Consider the following 20402-nt stretch of genomic DNA (forward strand, 5'->3'; position numbering starts at 1 on the left):
AGGTGTGGAACTTAGTTGAGAGACACCTAAGTATGTGAAATGCTACATGGTTTACACGTGGTGTTATTGCTATGTGTTGGCTGCTTCTTACAATTTGAGTCATTCTTTATTTGCTACACATATCAACATCAATGTGATGCAGTGTTATGTTCATCCACATTTTCTCAACAGGACAAAAACCAAGGTGCAGACACCAGCTAAGCCTTGCGGTTGCGGTTCAAGAGCTTTGGCTGACTCCTGCATTGAAGTGCGTTTTTCTTTCTTTTTTACAAATGTTACATATTGCAAAAAACAATAATATTCAAATCTTTTATTAAATCTAACCATTAGATATGATTATAATTACACCAAAACATGTAGAATTCAATAAATTTAACTTATTAACTACCACCTTTCTCCCACTTAATTTTCTTTTAGAGGAAATGTTTTAGGCAATATTACAACTATGCAATTCAATATTTTAACCAACAAAATCTCCCTACAAATTATAATATCGTGATTCTCGATACTGACAGTATTGGGACAAGTGAAAATTCACCTCATGGTGAAATCTAAACTGATATATCTTTCTTTTAATTAACATAACTCTGATAAACTTATTATTTTACTGTAATACAGAGAATAATCACTGTTAAGAAATAATATTTGATTAACTATTAAAAACATTGTCAATTTATTTTTTTAAGTTCAAACTGTACAAATTTGAAAATAGTATATAATTTCTTATAGAAGTTATGTCATGTATTCTCCTCCATTTTGGTTGCATCCTACTGAACCTGTCAAAAGCAGTGCTTACATGCAAATTATTTATGTGTAAGAAGTGCATGTGACTGTGCCAAATTTTCCTGTAGAGGGTACTCCATGGGAAGAAGCTTGATTAACCCAAAAATTTTGGCCCAGTTCAAGTTCCTCATATAACTCACAGTGACAAGTTCTCCACAAAAAAACTTATATACTTTATAATCTGATAGAAAAATAATAGAGATGATTAAAGAGATAATATATATATATATATATATATATTAAAAATTACTGTTTCACTCTCTCACACATCTTCAATTTGCACACCACAAACTCTTCTTTCCTTTGGGTTTATCAAGGTAAGTGATTTTTCTTCTTATCTCTTCATCCCATCTTTCTTTGCTTGGTGTCACACTCCTTGTTTGGTATCGAAATTATTTTTATAAAATAAAATAAGAAAATTTAAATTTACTAATCTACTTCTATTTATTTTATTGTAGTGTTTTTTAATTTCTATTAAATAACATATGATTTTTATTATTATTTCATGGATAAATAAAATTTATGAAATTAGCAAGTGAAATTTAAATTTAAATTGTCAAACAAATTACAACACACAAATATAAAAAAAAAATTATAAAATAAAATAAAAAATTTAAATTTACTTTATCATAAATATTTTACCATTTAAAAAATAATAATTACTTATAAAAAGTGTTTAATTCATAATTTTTTTTAAATTATTGTCTAAAAATAATTTTACACAAATAATTATACAATTTTTTTCTATTAATTACAAATTATTTAAAATTTAATTTTGTAAGGATAAATTTTAGAGCAGCATTATAACTAATATATATATATATATATATAATAAATATATTAAAATTTTCGTACAACAATGTTCAAAATTTGTCTAATTTATGTGATTTTTCAATATTATTTTAAAATGAATAAATAAACTCTACGAAATTAAAAAATTAAATTAAATTTAGTTTATGAAACAAAATATCCTACTTACAATACACAAGTATCAAAACTAATTTTATAAATAAAATAATAAAAAATAAATCTATTTTACCATAAATATTTTACCATTTTTTAAAAATTTAATTAATAATAAAAAGTATTCAAATTATCAACTTTAATTTTTTTTAAAAGTGTCTAAAAATAATTATATATTTGTTACTATTTATTACAAAGACATATTTTAGCAATAACTATTATCTTTCTTATAATTTATTTTATTTCACTTATTTTTTTAATTACTTGAATTCTATAATTCATTTTATTTTATTTTTATAGACTATTTTATTTTATTTTCATATAAAATAATATATATATATATATATTGATGTAAAAAATTATTATTTTTAAGGTATTTTCTTACATTAATTTTAATTTAATTCTTTTTATCATTTTCTTTACAATATAATGTAAATATGAATTCTCTATATATAATATAATTTAAAATACATCTAATTCAATCTATAAATATGATTTTTTTATTATGAAATAAAAAATGTGAATAAATAATACATATATATATATATATAATTTTTTTTATTTAATTAATAGAATGAAAAACTAATTTAAAAATTCAATGATATCTATTTTCTAATTTTTTTATTGTAATACTTTTAGTTTCTCGTGATCACTGGTCAAAATGGATTTATTCAAAGAAATAATACAATGGAGCGAAGAAGAATACGCGACATTGGGTAGATCATATAAAGAGGTCATTAGTGGTGGAATGAGTTATCAGTCATAAGAGAATAATCATAATATAATGATAATGTGCATTGTCAATTGATCATGTAATGCTCTTTAATTGATGAGGTGGTCGACAAATTTTAACCACTTTTGATCAATAACATTGCAGTAGAACCCTTAGCCAACATTAGAGGTCATAGAATGTTTTGCGCTCATAGTCAAATTGACACAACACACACTCGAACACATGTTTCTATGATAAGCTGCCCACTCGAAGGTCTCCAAAGAATAAATAAATGAACTCAAAAAGCCTGGTAAAGGGATGTGTCATCATGTGTCAGACCATCCAATTGCACTCGCACATCACCAACAACACAAATATGATAGACAACTATATATCGTGTTGCCCGCAGGTGTACCTCGTATATGAGATTAATATCTTTTTTTCCATATCGGGGAAGTGCTCCTAAATTCATGCTTGGGTAATTCAAATAAAAAAAATTATACATTATTTAATGTAACATTATGGAATGTAACATATTATTAGTATTTCTTTGTATGGTTTCATTTAGGTCAGATTCTCATAAGTATTTTTCAGTTAAATTCAAGAATAGTTAATGAGAAAAAATTCAAGTTTTAAGCACAACATACAAGAATCAAGTTCATGGATAAAAATTCAAACTTTTCAGAATAAGATCCAAGAATCAAGTTCATGAATAAAAAATAAGCTTTAAGCACAAAATACAATAATCAAGTTCACGAATAAAAATTCAAGCTTTTAAGTATAAAATGACAATATCAATATCAAAGAAAAACAAAATATCATATATCAATATTAGCAGGATTTATCAGAGTTTGAAAAAAATTACATTTAATCCCAAAAGAAAGAAATGAATTAGTCACTCATGGTGTTCATTATATGCACCAAAGCAAAAGAAAGAGATAAAAAACGTTTCTCCTTTACAACGGCTTCCCAGGGTTTCCTCCCTCCCCTTTAGCTCTGTCTTACGTCCTTATTTAACCTAATTGGGCTTGGATTAAGTGACATCTTGCTCAAGTGAGGCGAAAATTGAATGTCCAATTCTTCTCTTTTCTAACTCTTCTCTATTTATAATATATCATCCGGCTTCATCTCTCCTTAAATTCCTAAAAATAACAGAAAATTGGGAATAAATAGTTATGTTAATCTCATAACTCCAAAATATATTATCAAATTCTAACTTTTCAAATTAGGATTGAGTCATAACTTAATAAACAATTAAAATCAATAAATGTCTAACTTTTTGCATGAAATTTCACTAAATAATGACACTTATCAATGTGAGCGCCACAACACCGTCTCATCTTAGCCTTCCTACGACCTTCCTCAACCCCTAGCAACTAGACCAAAACAATCACAACTCCACTCTACTCTAACGAAATGTATGTAGGGAATTGTCATTTAGGTCAGATTCTCATAAATACTTTCTAGATAAATCTAAGAAACAAACTCAAAAGTTTATTTATAAGATAGAATCTAGCATTAAGCCCAAAATGAAAATATCAATATCGAGTAGAAACAAAGTATTGTATGTACATATCACCAAAATACATTTAAGTTGAATAGATTACATTTATCAAAGAAGTTAACTACTCATGGTAGCCATTACAAACATCAAGATTGGATGAATTGCAAAAGAAAAGATACAAAGAGCTTCTTCTTCTCTTTAGAGCTTCAAGGTTTTAAAAAGTTCCTTTTTTCTTCATTTGTTTCTGTTGTAAACCCTGTTCGTCATTTGGATTAATGACTTTTCGCTTGATTCTAACCAATTTTCGCTCAAACTAGAAGAATGTTTATCCTGAAGACAAATTTTCTCGCTCAAGCGAGTTGTGTCTCACTTAAATGAGGATATGCTAAAAAACACCCACTCTTTGAAAAATTCTCGCTTAAGCGAGCCAATTTTTGCCTAAGCGAGATGATTATAGCTTGAGCAAGTACTAATCTTGCTTGAGAAGAGTTATGGCTTGAGAAATTTAGCATCAAAACTCTTCTTTTCTATCTTCTAATGTACATGCATATTCCAATCCTTTCTTTTCTCACTCCTTAATTACCTGAAATTTATACAAAATTAGGATTAAATAACTTCATTTGTTTCATAAAGATTGTGATCTTAATCAACAATTAAAATCCAAAAGTGACCAATTTTTTTAATGTAAGTTTACTAATTATTGGCACTCATAAATTAAAAATTGTCATTTTCTCTTCAAACTCAAATGCTTGCTTGCTTGCTTGATTATGATGATTCTCTCAAATGAATCTATCTAATGGAGAGAATAGAATAATCATACTCTCATTCAATAAACAGATCAACTAAACTGTGATATTCTGCAAAATCTGGACGTAGCTGAAGCAAAAGGGCAAAAAAAATAGTACATCTAGAAAGGTGATCTCAAGTAATTTTGAGTAACTGATATTTTATATCCCAAAACAGTGAGTAAAAATATTACTTTCCTTCTGATGGGTACATGTTACTATTCAACACAGATTCTTTTTCTATCAGATTCTTATTATTAATTAAAATGGATTGAAAATACAAAATCATAAATAAAACTCACTAAGTAAGAAACATGATAACAAAAATTTTAATTTTTAATAAATTCCATCTAATTTAAAAATATGTGTCTTTTTACAAAGTTTTTTTGTTGTCTTCTAAAGTAAAATCATAAAAAAAGCAAAGGACATAATAATTTCTCAATATCAGAGAGATTTTATCTCTTCTTAATATCAGAGAGATTTTATCTCTTCTCAATATCAGAGAGATTTTATCTCTTCTTGGGAAAAATGTTCTCCCACATATTTTTATATGCAATTGTTAAGCCATTTCTGACTTTATGTGTCTTTCAAATGAATTGAGTGTTCAGATTAGTACAATCACTTTCTTGAGATGCACTGGACTTAAACTTTAGTCATTCTCCTTTGGCATTTGCTCTATCTCTTCTATCCTCTTCAATACTACACTCATTTTAGGCCTCTCCTCTGGTGTCATATCTGTACACTCTAGAGCTAACTCTGTTAGCTTTAGCATTGCATCATGCCCTTCTTTTTCTGCAAGTATTTCTAAGTCCAATATATCTGTGGACCAATCATTGTTCACCACAGTTCTTACCCAATCTGAGAGATCATTGGTTGTTTCTTCAATATCACCTATGATATGGCCAGGGATTTTGCCAGTTACAATCTCTAGCACAATGATGCCAAAGCAATAGACATCAGCATTGTGTGTCAGCTTCTTCCCTTGAACAAATTCTGGTGACCTCCTTATGGCTAGTTTTTCAGCATTCTGTTTGGCTGAGTGTAGTGGCAAGAAACCATAGTCTGTGAGCTTGGAATGGTACCCTTTACTATCTTGATGGATTAGGACATTGGATGACTTGAGGTTGGCATGAGGGACCTTTTGAGAAGGCAAGGATTGATGAAGGAAAAGAAGACCCTTTGCTATGTCTTTGATAATAGAAAGTCTTGTGGTCCAATCAAGTGGCATTCTTCCAACTCCTCTACCCTCTAGCACCAGCAGATTATGAATGTTAGTGTATGAACTTTTAAGTTAGTTATTTTGTGTTAAGGAAGGAAAGAATCAAAACTAACCATGTAGGAGTTCAAACAAAGTGCCATCAGAAGTAAATTCATATATGACCAACTTTTGCTCCTCTGAATGATAAAAGGAGATTATTTCTACTATATTTTCATGCTTCATCTGTCCTAGCAATTGTATCTGCTGGATAAATTCCTTCTTGCTCAGTTCATTCATGTGGTTTAGTCTCTTCACTGCAACAACAGTTCCAGTTTCAAGTGTTGCTTTGTACGTAATACCCAAGTTCCCTCTCCCTAGAATTTCTGCTGATGCCCTTAATAAATCATCCAAGTCAAAAACTGGCAGTTTCTTGTTAGAAAATTCCAATCTGCCTAATCTTTCAGAAACATCACTGCCCCCACCATAAGCCACCATCTTCTTTGCCCAATCCCCAAAAACATGCCCTATATTAAAAAATTCAACACATTTAGAAATCCTGAATCAGCATGAGATTGCATTTTAGTATAGGAAATTCTAAATTTACTATATGAATTCTTTCATATTTTTTTTTTTATCTTAGAAAGTTTACACAAATAGCATTGCAATAAGCTGTTAACAAAGTGAATGGTGGAATTGGATTGGCATGCATAAGATATATCTTACCATCTGAATCGTTTCTTCTTACTTCTTTTCCTCTTCTTTTACGAAACAAGAAAGCAGTAATAGTGATCAGAGAAAGAAGAATCAGTGCAGCTGCAGCACCAATCACAGCAACAGTCCATGCTTGAAACCTCTTATTTGGCTTCACTGCTGGGATTGGAGGCATAGCAAAAGGAGGTGGAGCAGAAAATGGTGCTGGAGATGGGGCAGGAGGTTCAATAGGACATAACTTATCCAATGGATCTCCACAGAGATCTGAATTATTGCCATATGAACTCTCTGGGAACCTTAGCAGCACAGAAGTTTGAGGAATAGGCCCTGACAGATAATTATATGACACATTGAAACTGGTCAATGATGGTTGATCAAAGGGTGGAATTTGACCATGTAAGTAATTCTCTTGCAGCTCCAACTCTTGTAGTCTGGTAAGTTCAACATACTCCAGAGGAATTGACCCTGAGAAACGATTGAATGATAAAAGGGCTTGTTCCAAAAACACCAAATTCTTGAGGCTTGGCAATGGTCCAAAAAGTGCATTATTTCTGAAGTCAAGTTGGCTCAAGAGAGTTATGTTTTGAAGGAATGTGGGAGGTAAATAGCCACTGAGGTTAACTCCTTCAAGAACAATATGAACAACATGCCAATTTGAGCAAGTGATACCAATCCATCTACTCAGATTTTCTATACAAGGAGGACCTGTCCAATTCCCATGCAAATTCACAGATGAATTCAAAGAATCCCTTATGAGCATCAAACCATCTCTTTCTTCTGGGAAGAATTCCTCAATTTCAATGCACAACACCATGTTGGATTTGAATGACACAAACAAGACCACATACAAAAGCCTTATGGTTAAGGCCAAGCTCATGATGGTGGAAGAAACTGCACCAAACAACTTGACATGGATTTTTGAACCAAACAGGTATTGTTTGCCGAGTGAATACTATCATATCCTCTTTTTGTCTCCAATGATTTCACAGTTTGACGAAGTTGACAAAGTAAAGTTGTGCTATGTTGCCGAACATCATGTTGGACAGAAACGATCAGAACAAGGTTTTGCAATTTCTCTGTGAACATTATTATATTACATCAATATATAATATACTAATTATAGTTACATAAGATGACAGCTTTCATATACATGATCTTGCATGATGCAGTGTTCCAGATTTTTATTTGGTGACTGAATTGTTCATGTTTAACAAGTGTTGGTTGATGCAAATACAGTGGCATCGTGGCAAGCAAAAAATGCCAATTATCTTTTTTTTATTCAATTTATAAATAAGTTTTCATGTATTAACCAATTTTGGTTATTAAAGAATACATTAAACTAATTAAAAGTGAATTATTTCATTAATTCCTGCTAATAAAAAAGTAAATTATTTTATTGTGTTTATTTTTTGTTACATTATGTGCAAGTTTGGTCTTACGCATAAACAAAATTGTGATTATCCGTTGAGAAAAAAACAACAAGAAAAAAAGGTTTCGTGGAAGATAAAGTAAAACACTGATTATTCGCCGTCGATTCGTGGCTACGCATGTTCGTATTTATTAATTAATTTGATTATGCTCCAAATCAATAATTTTATGGATTGAAACATGTTAATTATTTTTTCATTTGTTTTGGTGGACCTACTGTGAATAATAATTGTGTATGAATATTTATAATGAATTTTTTAATCTTGGAGAACCTTTTAGACTTTGAGGTTTGTTGTTTAGATTTGTTTTTTTCAATGTCAATTGTTGCGTCTCTATCATTTCTAGAGGATAAAATTCTTGAGAGGTAGTGTGAGTAAGAGAGCATTCTCTTCAAACATTATATATGCATTGAGATTAGTGGTTAAATTAGAATTATTTTATACTAATTCATCATCATACATGATATTAGAAATACTCAATAGGCTCAATCTATGTTAACCTAAATTTCACTTATATAATGTTAGGATAGACTCAATAGCATACAAATCCAATCTGTGTTAACCTAAATCTCACATATATAAATAAGTGAGATATTCGGAAAATAAGAAGGGAATGGAAGAATTTAGTAAAACCTAGTTTAGTAGTCTTAGTATTTTGTAAGCTTAACCATAGTTAATCATAGTAGATAACAATAGTGTTGTATTCAGAACGCATTCATATTCTCTGCCGACACCCTCTCTGTCGACACCCTCATCAACAATGCATCAAGATAACTCTGTACTTATACAAAAATCTAAATGTTCTGTATTTTCTATCTCTTTCGCTTCCACTTGCTTTACAATAATGAAATGCAGTAAAAGAAATAAAAATGAGAAACATTAACAATTATCTATTATATATATATATATATATATATTCAAGAATAAAATTAAACTATTATTTAAAGTTATGACCAAATAAAGACAAAGATTGATATTCAAAACCGATTCAATGTTTTATTTGATTAATTATTTTCAAATAAATATAATACCCGTCTCTCAAAACAATTTTTTTCAAATTTAATATTAATTTTTTTTAGTTTTAAATTTAAATAATTATAAAATAATGAAATAGGAATAAATTTGTGTACAATCAAAAACCAGTTATAATGGAAAATTTCTTTTATATATAAGTATAGATAGGTATAGATATAGGTATAGATTATAACAATAATCAAATTGTATATATCATTTATAATTTTTTCAATTTTAAAAAATTACAAATTTTATTTATTATTTTCTTACTTACATAGTCTTATTAAGATTAAAAAAAAGTAAGATGAAGTATTATGATCTCTAAGTATTATAATTTATTTGATTTTTATACGAAAAATAAAAATGGGATTACAACATGAAATAAATAAAAAAGTAACAAAAAGACCTGATGGTAGTGGAAGAAGAAAAGAAAAAAAAAAGAAAAAAAAAAGGAAGAAAGAAAGAAGTTGCTTGAGAGCCACAAATTTTTAGTAAGCTGAAAAGTTAAATAATATATATATATATATATATAATTTTATTTTGCAAAATACTTATACATTTAAAAATCATTTTTTAATTTTTGTTTTGCAGATACTTACATATTGAAAAAACAGTTTTTAAAACAAATCTATAATATCATTCTTAAAATCATTGAAAAGAGGAATATTTTTATATATAGATATAATATATTCATATTTATTAAAATAAATTATAATTTATACTTTTAATATAAATATGCAAATAATAATATTTTATTCAATTTTAAATATTAATTTACATACAATTTGTCTTTTAATCGGATTATTGGCACACATCTTAAGTATTTATATTTGATCCAAATTCTCTAAATTTTAAGAAAAATTTATGTAATTTAACCATTAATATTTATAAAACTAAATTTTAAATTTATTAATTTTATAAAAAAAGAAATTACATTAATAAAAGTAAAATTAATAATTAATTATATCCACTAAATAATGATTACAAACTGATATAAATATATAACAATAATAATTCTTTTAAAATTCAAAACGATAATAATAATAAAATATAAAATAATTTTTTTAACTGAATTATACTCATCAAATCACGTTTCAATTCAAAAAAGTTTATTTCACTTATTCTTATCACGTTTCAATTCAAAAGTTTTATTTTACTTATTCTTTTCAAACAAATATTTGTTTGTACGAATCAAACAATTTCTTTCAATTCTAATATTAACTATTATTTTAATTTTAAATCAAAGTAATTATAAAATAGAAACAAATGTGTATATATAAAAAAAAGTTATTATAACGGAAAATTTAGTTTATATATAAGTATAGGTATAGATTATTCTAAAAATCATTTTAAGATGTTTTTTAATTACTAATTTACGATAACTTTTAATGTGAAAAACATTTTTTTTTTAAAAAAATGACATTAAACTAAAGAACATTTATTAATTGAATGTAATTAATTTTGTTTCTGCGCATTTGGATTTTGAACGAAGTAACCTGCAAAACCCTAAACCCTCTTTCTCCACCAACACATACATGAGATGAGGAAGAAGCTTCTGATCGCCACCACAAAAGGCTTCTCCTTCCGCTCCAATCGCAATATCGCTTCCAAACCCAATCACTGTAACTTTCTTCCCTCTCATTTTCTTCTCCTGTTTCATTTTTATCTATGTTCTAATACCCTTTTCTGTTGTTGTTGTTCTTTTTTTTTTCTCAAATCACAACTATTATGGTTTTTGTATTCTTTAGAACTAAGTTTTTTTATGGTTGACAGAAATGAAACTGAGTTCATTAATCAATAGCAATATTTTAGAAACTGTTTAATGAGTTTAGGCTTGGTGCCATGTTAAGTTTAATCTGGCTAGAAATTGAATTAGAATGGGGGATTGGGTCAATGGCATTATGACATTGTCGTGTTCTTCTCATTTCTGTTAAGGTCTATGTTTTTTTTTGCGTTTGTCTTGTTTTGGAAAAATAGTTGGGGAGGTTAAATGATGATGATCTTAAAGCTAGAGGAATAGTTTGTAGACTGTTTTAAAGAAAGAGGAGTAGCTTGTGATTTTGTGTTGTTGTTACAAAGAAGGCTGTTGAATGACTTTTAGTTTCGCGAAGTTGTCAAAAGAGTAGAGGTATAATAAAAAAATACTTGGTGGGAGTTTTCAAGGGAGATCTCACGGTAAATAATAATCTTGAAGCTTTAGTTTGACAAATGGCGGTGTATGATCCATGTTGCAGACCTTAGATAGTGAATAGGACTCTATTGTTGCACGTGTGAGATTGATTCTGTCTTAGTGGTGGGAGGTTTGGGAAGTTTGCATGAGGTTGTAGGTTCACATCTCGTTACTGCCATTGTATAACTCTTCATTGTTACTTTTGGGGAACTGGGAACACTTTTCTTGATACTTACTGTAATTTTATTACCTTTTCTGTTCAACGCTTTGGCGTTATTTGATGCATATCAATGTGAGTGGTTTTTGACGTTTTTGAGGTTCTAGTTGTAAGTGTTGATTACTGTTTCCAATGCCTTTCTTTGGAACTGTGGTTGTAATGCATTACCAACTATTTGAGATATTGATTCTGTTGTTGAATAACGTGATCATATAACTCCTGTGTTGTTTGACAGCAGTATCCTTTGAAGTATGCTATTCTGTCGATCCGTTTAAAGTCCAGTGGCATAGATGGTCACATGCTGCTACTGTCCCTTATGAGGCACCGGATGCCCAGAAAGGCCAAAAAAGGGTTCCAAGAGATAAAAGGAGAGATATGGTGGAGCTTTTTGTGAACAAGTATTTCTTGGTTTCTTTTAAAGCTGAAGCTTTATTTAACATTTTATGAGGTTTCCTGCACTATGTTTCATCCTGCCATGTTGGTGTTTCGATTATTCAAGGATTCTCACATCACAGATACCTGACCTTTTCAGACTATTTTCACATGTAGTTAGAATTAAAATAGTTTGGGATATTGTATTTTGTCCCTCTTTTCTTTCATATTTTTAAATTTTTTTTTATCATAAAAAAATCAATGCATTAAAAGATTCAATCAGTACCAAATCCAATTTTTTGGATTTAAAATTCAATCCAATTAATTGGATATGCATTAGTATTTCTTTGGATTTTAATAGATCTGAAATCAGTGTTCATCCTAAAACATCATTTGGTCAAGAGTTTATTTTATTAGCCTTGGCCTAAGAGTCACTGGCTCGAACACAATTAGGAAGTCATCATCTTGCCTTGACCAAGTGTACAGCTTGACCTTGATCCTGGCGTTGCCCGCAAGAGCTCGACCTTGATATCATTAGTTCGGGCTGGGCTGGGATGTTGTCTGTTCGGCTTTGTCTGGGATGTTTTCGCTTTTACTAATTAGTATATGCTAGTGTTCAGAAGATTATCAACAAAATCCAAATCTGTATTCAAAACCTACTGTTAGGTACCAGGAGACATTCATCCAAGTGGAAGGGATTCAAAAGCAAACGACCCTGCTTCATATTTAAAACAAGAAAAAATTACATTTTTATTGTATGTTAACAAATTATAAGGGGTAATAAAATAGATTATGGGTAGTAGGAATTAAAAAAATGATATATTGAATTTTTCTTGTGCCCATGCTTGATCTAAATGCTTGTTTTTTATTGATCAGTCATCCTTTCTTCTGATCCTTTTGTCTATGGCTCACAGTAGAATCACATGATTGCATATATACTATCTTAGTTCACATTGGAGAATTCTATATATGTACTTATCTCGCACCTTTGTGCTAGTTTTATTCCTTGAGGTGCAACAAAGGGGGTTCTTAGGGACAGGAAAGGAGATAATTTTGTGTCTGTTCTGTTGTGAAAAACTGGATTTTGATAATTTACTTAAAAAGAGAATTTTGTGTGGATATTCTTAGAACATCCCTTATTTTATTCTTGAAGTAATGCCAATATTAGAAACACTGTCATTGTTTATGAATTTTGGTTAACTATTCAATGATTGAACTTCACTTGTTGAACTGTTTCTTATTACTTATTATGAAATAACGTTCTCTCTGTAGGTATAGAGCAGAGAATCAGGGGAAATTCCCTACAATAACAGATGCCCAGAACCAAGTTGGTGGCAGTTTTTATGCTATCCGGGACATCATTCAGGAATTAAAATATAAGTCTAAAACAATTTCTTCACATCATAGTGTGAATGAAATTTTGGTGGAAAAACAATTTGATGAGAGTAAACATCCCACCACCAAATCTGTGAGTGTTTCATCTGGTAATATTGAGATTGCAAAATACAACGCTATCCAAGATGGTTCTCAATCGTTAGATTTGAATGACAAGGAGACTGTGAACACTGGATATGAGCATCATGAAGGAAAGAGAGAGGCACATACATCCATTGGGGAAAGGAGGTTGTTTGAAGAAGTAGAAATCATGCCTATATCAGTAAGCGTTGCATTAAGAACGATTTATTGTTGTTATGAATATATTAAATATAGTAGTTAAGATAAGCCATGCTCCTAGGTCTACTTGATTAGATTATGAATTTTGTTAAGGGTGTGCAAAATATCCAAATTATCAAAGCCACCAAATCACTTCAACTCCGTTTTAATGAATTGGTTTTATCTGGGTTGCAATCTGGATGGATTGGATAAATTTTATTTAAGATTATAATGGATAGGATAAAAAACCATTAGCCCATTTTGTTCCACAAAAAATTTAATTAAAAATCTGATCTTATTAATAAAAATCCAATTCAATCCATCCATTAACAAGTTTTTCATGAATGGATATCCAGTCCATGAAAAACTAATAACTTTTTATATATTTTCAGAAGTTTTCAAAAATAATTTTGTAAACAAATTTAAAAATATATTCTTGAAAACTTTTTAAAAAGGCAAACTCAAGAAAGATTTAACTATGAAAATGCTTGGATAATTCATCCGATAATCATTAATAGAAGGATCCATTGGATCTTGAGAAATAATGGATGAAATAATTAATTTCCATAAAATTAAGTGGATGAATTTGATCTGATCAACCTTTTTATATTTTTTAATGGATAGATTGGATGGATTTACTTGTTGATGGACTGAATGGATGGTAGATAAATGGATTGCTTTGCCACCCCTAGTTTCATGTCCAACTCCAAATTTTGGATTTTAAATTCAATCCAATCAATTGGATATGGATTAGATATTTGTTTGGATTTTAATAAATTGTAGACTGTTCATCCTAAAACATCATTTGGTCAAGAAATCTTTTGATTAGCCTTGGCCAAAGAGTCATTGGCTCAGTCTCGACTAGGGAGTCATTAGCTTGGCCTTGATCAAAGTGTAGTCAGCTTGACCTTGATTGGTTCAGACTTGGCCAAGGCGTTGCCATTTCAGCTTTGGCTGGGGGTGTTGTCGCCTCGTCCTTGCATAGGGAGTCATCTGCTCGGCCACAATTGGGCTTGGCCATGGCATTGTCTGGTTGATCTTAGATGGGGTTTATTTGGCTCAATGTTGTCTACCAGCCACAACTGGGGCATTGTTGGCTCAACCATTATCTACTCAGCTTCAACTGAGGCATTGTAGGGTCAACCTCTGGTGTGGTGTTGTTGGCTTGACCTTAACTGGAGCATCATTAGCTCGACATTGTTTTCTCTTCGACTTGGCTGGGGCATGTTAGCTTGACTAGGGCATAGAATTAAGATTTAAAACCAAATTTTAAATAAAAGTAAATGGTCAGTTTGGTGTAGTGAAAAACATAGAGGGTGACGAATTCATGGATCAATTATGGTAGTAAAATTGTGAATGCATTTTCACTCTTATTTCTAACCCCTTACTAAACTGACCATAAATTTGGAAAGCTTCAGATTTAAAGCCACTGCCATACTGCATAACCTTCATCTTCTACCTGACAACAAAACATGTATTGTGCTTATAAATTGTGCAAAACTTCTTAAATTGCATCTCATTCTTTTTCATGGGGTTTGTCAGTATTTTCACCTTTTTTGATCTGGCTCCTTAAATCTTCACTTTTGTTAATTTTAATTTTAATAACATTGATTGAATATGCTTTTATTATATAAAGAAAATAAGCAGTTTTCTCGTACTACTTATAGTTTATCTTCCTTTTAATGACAGAATAATCATTGCATTGCACCTGAAAGTAATCTTGTGGAAACGTGTTCTAAGGAGCCTTACCCATCAAGTCTGCATATGCCAAATGATATCAAAACAGAGGAAGCTGACCCTAGTTATTTTGATTCTTTTGCACCTGAAAGTCAGCTGCTGCTAGAGGAAAGAGAACATTTTTCTCCTTTGTCTAGTCAAAATGATGGTACTGGTTATGATAGAGCTCGGAGCCGCAAATATGATTTTGTTCATATAGAAAATCATCAAAAGTTGGAGGAAAAATGCATTAAGAAAGCAAATTGTGAGAGTAGGGAGCAACCTGACTTGGAAGACCTGTCTAGAGAACTTCCCCATTCAAGTCTCCAGGTGCCAAATCATTTGAAGGGTAGTGAAGCTCTATCTAGTTCTTCTGATTCCCTAGAAAGACACCCTCTAAAAGAAGAAATAAACCAATTTTCTGCTCCTTTTATTGAGCAATCTGAAAGCAGTTGCAGCGAAGGTCAGAGCCATGATTCTAAGTTTGTTGATATGGAAAACCATTCAGCATTTGAGAAAGCAGGGTATGAGAGAAAAGACAAAGAGGCTGTCGATGGTTCAAAGCATGAAATAGAGCAATCTCAAAGGTCTTCAGAGTTGGATGAGTCCAAACTGTGAGTTCTTTGATATCTTTTTAGATGGATAGCTAATAGAATATTATTATTATTTCCATTACCACTATACGAGCACTAGTTCACCAGTGAATAACATTGGTATGATAAATAATTTGGTAAGGTGAGAGTATACACGTAGTCGAACTTCTAATATTCCATGGGCACTCCTTCTTAGTGTTTGTGCATAAAACTTTGATAAACAAATTTGAAAAATTAAATAGTAGTTTAAGCAATGATGTAGAGAAGCACAAAAGAACAGGCTTGTAGAAAATTTTAAAATTAATGTTTATTCTATACAATAAGCAAATGCACTCTGAAACTTACATTCATCATTTTATATACCAAGGAGAATATTCAGAGAATAATGAAAAGGTGCAACAAAGTTTACATGAGTATCATTTTATGTTAATGAAATAGAAGTCATAAAATTTAAGAAATAAAGTTTCCCTAAAGGAAAAACAAGCCACTTCTATGTGCAAAATACATCTGAGGTAGATTAAAATCATGCACGCATAAAAACTGAAGTATCTGGTCCAGGTGTGGGTACATCTTCGTTGTACATTCATTTATAGATTATTTTGTTTTCTGAGATTTGGAACTTATATGTGTATTCTTCCTGAAATAGGCATTCGTGGATGGTGCATGTGCAAATAACATATATCTGTCTTATGCAATCTTTCCTGCCTTTTCTCTATGTTTCCTTATATTATTCTATTTTTGTCAATTTTCATGTCTATTTTATTTGATGGAAAATTGTATACGATATTAAAGTTGCTTTCATTCTTCTGACAAATATCCAGGGACAGCCCTAATAGCAGGGATAACAATCTTGCAGTCTATTCAGAAAAATCAACTTTTTGGGGAAATGTGAAGTCATTTGCTAATGACATCTTAAATATCTGGAAAAAATTGTGAAGCTTTACGAAAGTGTATAGTGCAACTTGTTAGATAGAATCTCAATCTTACTGTGCAACATAGACAGACGGTATGCATAGGCTTCATGGGCTTCCTAACTCTTTTTGACTAGTCATTACATGTTCCTGCAAATTCTATTCTGCCCTTTTGCTATCCTTCGACATTTCCAGAGGTTTTGCAGCTGATATTCGGCTAATTATAAAGCTGGCTGCTCAATTTAATTGGAAGATAATTTGCGCATGAGTTTCTAGCTCCTCTGCTCCATTGGCCCCCATCTGGGGCGGGATGGGGGATTACTTGTTCCCATTCAATAAATTAGCTTCCCACTGTAAATGAGTCTCACCAAGGAAATGCACGATTTGCAAATTTCTCCCCTACTCAAATTGTGTTTTCATATATGAATTTTAAGAGCAGAATGGAAGGGTGAAAGAAAGCCAAGGTCAGTTTATGATGGCGAGGCGTTTGTGTTTTGGATAGCATTAGATTAGAAGAATAACCAAGTGGTTTTCAAGGACTGCAGTCTCCCCCTCCCCCTCCCAGGCACCAGACTAACAAATTGAAGAAATTGTAAGGGTTTTTGAAATTTTTGTTTTAATTTTCATCATAAATATACTGATTACCCTCCATCCAAAATATGTTTATGTTGTCCAAACTTGCAAAGCATGAGCACCAATTGTGTGCTTAGAAATCGAAACTACGGTAATTTGGAGTTAAATAAAAAATTAAATAGTCTTATCCTTTATATTCCATCTTTGTTCATGTAATTTGCATCCGATTCGAATGTGTAATTTGCATTATCTGAACTATTTTCAAATATGGCCAGATCCGAATGTGATGTAGAACATTTATGTTATAATATGTATTTTTCCTTGGTATCTGACAGAACGACTGGTCAGGTTATAAATGATACATGTAAAGCTATGCATTGTTTTAATATATGATATGACATAATAGGATGTAATATAATATAATTTTTTCCATGCTATCTGGTGGAGCACAACAATTCAGGTTACATGTAAAACTTGGTATTGTTTGATTGGCTCTCTGCCATCCATGTACACAAATGAAACGAAGTGACAGTTAAATGGAAATGAGTTCTGCAACTGTGTTGTATTCATTAATAGCAATGGATATATTTTTTTATGCAAATACTATTTTTTTTTTCGGGAATTGAGCAGGGATAATGTGATATTTCCAGGTCAGGTATATGTTAGAAAGAGATTGTTTCTGCATTGATATGTCTAGTTTGCAACATTACTTTAGAAAGGCAAACATTAATGCACTCACAGGTACCAAATTTAAATTAAATAAATAATTGTAATGAAGACATTTTAGGGTAGTGGAGCATGTGAAAAAGGTTTCATATGGCTTATCTTGGTGCAACATTGACCACTTGCAAGTTGCAGGGCTCCATCTTGTGGATCTTGACGTCACAATGAAGGCCTGCAATGCAAGTTGTATTGTATTTTGTCTCCATAGTTAGTATTTAAGTATGTATCTGTTATCAGTTTCTTTTAAAGTATTCTGTAATATTAAATAAGTAATTTTTTATGCCTTGGGTTGAATTCTGGCCTTGGAGATCATGTAAACAATGATATTTACTTAGTCTAGCAACAAAAAATATTTATGCCCTGCTTGAATTGAATATTGTTATGTTCAGATCATGTAAGATGTTTTGTGGCAAACAAAACTGCGTCAGTGATTTCATCATGTAGCAGAACATTGTTGTATAAAATTTAAGAATGACAGCTCTTGGCTGGTATTGCAAGATAACTATAACTCAAGTAATTTATTTGTATATTCTAACCCTGCAAGATGCTTGTGTGATAAAATAAATGGGGTGGCTTCTGCAAACAAGAAACGCCATTCTCAACTGCTTTAAATAAAAGCATCCTTAATTTAATATCTGATTCTAGAATCTCAGTTTAGTTCATTAACCAACATTTCATATTAGCTCCCCCAAAAACATTGGAATGCTCTTAATGATATTGTGTGACTTTTTGCTGTTGGTAACTACACTGATTATAGTATCGTCCATTTCTTAAACCATGTCAGTGACGTGCTTAGCAAAGTAATGTAATCAAATTGTTGATTAGCATAAATCAGACTATAAGAGAGAGGAGGGTAGAGTTATCAAAATTGGTTGAACAGTTAGAATAATCACTTTAAAAAGAACTGAATCACATTGCTATTTGATTTGATGGGTTAATGAAGCAATATTGTATACTACTTAATGCACAAAGCTTTTTTTTATAATTTGATATATATTTTTTAAATACACTCTGTATTATTAAGTAAAATTGATTGAAAATCACACAATTCTATCGATTGCACTTTCTCAATAAATTTTAATTTAAATTAGAAGTGTGTTAGGAGGACAATTATAGATCATAGTGGACAAATATACATTTTAGATACTAATAAACTAAAAAAGGAATGTGAAAAATATGAGAGATCATATGTAATATACAATGGGCAAGCATGGATACTACTAACAAATAAATTTTCTGACACACCCTTTTAAAAATATTTTTTATTTTTTACTAAAACTTATTAAAGATTACAAATTGAGAAGAGAGATTTAATAAATGACAATCAAGACCCATCAAAGTTTATAATTTTCAATAAATTTTAACTCAAATATTTTCTTTTAGAAATTGTTACCTTGCTGACATTTGTAAACAATAATTCAATCAATACAAAGCCATATTATTTCTCTCAATGTTCTTAAAGATAATGATTTTTTTTTTTACTTTATTGGAGTAATAATTAAATGATTTGAATTGCTAATAATGAAGGTATAAGTTTATCTATAATTATCCTTTGGTTTATTTTTGTATTGTGTTGAAGCAAGGTAGCCTAGTTTGCTGACATAACTGGCATTGTGATGCATGGCTGGCTGTTGCTGGCATTTATTTAGAATAATTGAGTGCACATCAATCACCCAATAACCATTAAACATTTATAATTCTTAAATAATTAAGTGCATAGCTTTAGGGTGGTCATCCCTGGAAAAAGGCCTTAAAATTAGGATTCAAAGCCTTTACTACTTTGACTGCTCCATTTAGTGGCTCCATAATAACCCATTCATTTCCATAATTCTGACCTAAGAAACCCAACTTTCCTCCTACAAATGGATTAGGTGTTTGTATAGATCACAAGGTGAAAAGAGAAAAAAAAAATACAAATACTATGTATATACAATATTTAATTACATTTTCCATATACATTAGTTTTTAAATCCATTAAATAATAATGAAAGAACATACTTATATATATATATATATATATATATATACATCTTTTGCTAGACATAAAAAATAAATTATAATATTTTCACTAGATAAGTTAAAAAGATCAGATCATTAAAAAAAAAGTAGTTTGTAATTATTTTGTAATTTGTTAAATTGAAATACATGAATGGAATTGTAACAAATGAAAAACTATGTCAATTGGAAGATTGTTTGCTTATATGTCCTATTGTCCTTGTATTGATATTATAAATCCATAAAGGTCTCAAAAGTAAAAGTGTTGGGCAGTGTATAAAGCATAAACTCAATTTTTATTGTCGTTTAGAAAAAAAAAGTTTATATTATAAAGTATACCACTTAATTAAAAATATTTTCTTTTTAAGTTGAACTTCTGCAT

The 20402-nt window shown here is 30.3% G+C and overlaps 2 protein-coding genes across 3 annotated transcripts; one reads left to right on the plus strand and one right to left on the minus strand.

Moving 5' to 3' along the window:
- Window positions 1-5065: 5065 nt before the first annotated feature.
- Window positions 5066-7736, minus strand: LOC137837807 (probable leucine-rich repeat receptor-like protein kinase At1g68400). The gene is made up of 3 exons (XM_068646943.1): window positions 6669-7736; window positions 6080-6469; window positions 5066-5995 (listed from the first exon to the last, which is right to left on the minus strand). The coding sequence occupies exons 1-3, from the start codon at window positions 7531-7533 to the stop codon at window positions 5397-5399; spliced, it is 1854 nt and encodes a 617-aa protein (XP_068503044.1). The 5' UTR covers window positions 7534-7736; the 3' UTR covers window positions 5066-5396.
- Window positions 7737-10548: 2812 nt separating this feature from the next.
- LOC137837808 (uncharacterized) lies at window positions 10549-17496 on the plus strand. 2 transcript variants are annotated; one of them, XM_068646945.1, is made up of 5 exons: window positions 10549-10719; window positions 11723-11882; window positions 13129-13513; window positions 15199-15839; window positions 16640-17496. In XM_068646945.1, exons 1-5 carry the CDS (start codon window positions 10638-10640, stop codon window positions 16752-16754), a joined length of 1383 nt encoding a protein of 460 aa, XP_068503046.1. In that variant the 5' UTR covers window positions 10549-10637; the 3' UTR covers window positions 16755-17496. The 2 variants fall into 2 exon arrangements, with proteins under 2 accessions (XP_068503046.1, XP_068503045.1); XM_068646944.1 differs by having other exon boundaries at window positions 10551-10719; window positions 11720-11882.
- The last annotated feature ends 2906 nt before the right edge of the window (window positions 17497-20402 follow it).

Source organism: Phaseolus vulgaris, chromosome 4 (genome assembly GCF_000499845.2).
Source record: "Phaseolus vulgaris cultivar G19833 chromosome 4, P. vulgaris v2.0, whole genome shotgun sequence".
Lineage (NCBI taxonomy): Eukaryota > Viridiplantae > Streptophyta > Magnoliopsida > Fabales > Fabaceae > Phaseolus > Phaseolus vulgaris.

Coding starts and splice junctions, on each gene's coding strand:
- LOC137837808 (XM_068646944.1), top strand. CDS start 10,638: ATGAGGAAGAAGCTTCTGATCGCCACCACAAAAGGCTTCTCCTTCCGC. Junction 13,514..15,198: donor TAGAAATCATGCCTATATCA/GTAAGCGTTGCA, acceptor TTTTAATGACAG/AATAATCATTGCATTGCACC. Junction 15,840..16,639: donor GAGTTGGATGAGTCCAAACT/GTGAGTTCTTTG, acceptor ACAAATATCCAG/GGACAGCCCTAATAGCAGGG.
- LOC137837807 (XM_068646943.1), bottom strand. CDS start 7,533: ATGAGCTTGGCCTTAACCATAAGGCTTTTGTATGTGGTCTTGTTTGTG. Junction 6,470..6,668: donor AAGAAGAAACGATTCAGATG/GTAAGATATATC, acceptor TTTTTAATATAG/GGCATGTTTTTGGGGATTGG. Junction 5,996..6,079: donor TTTGTTTGAACTCCTACATG/GTTAGTTTTGAT, acceptor TGCTGGTGCTAG/AGGGTAGAGGAGTTGGAAGA.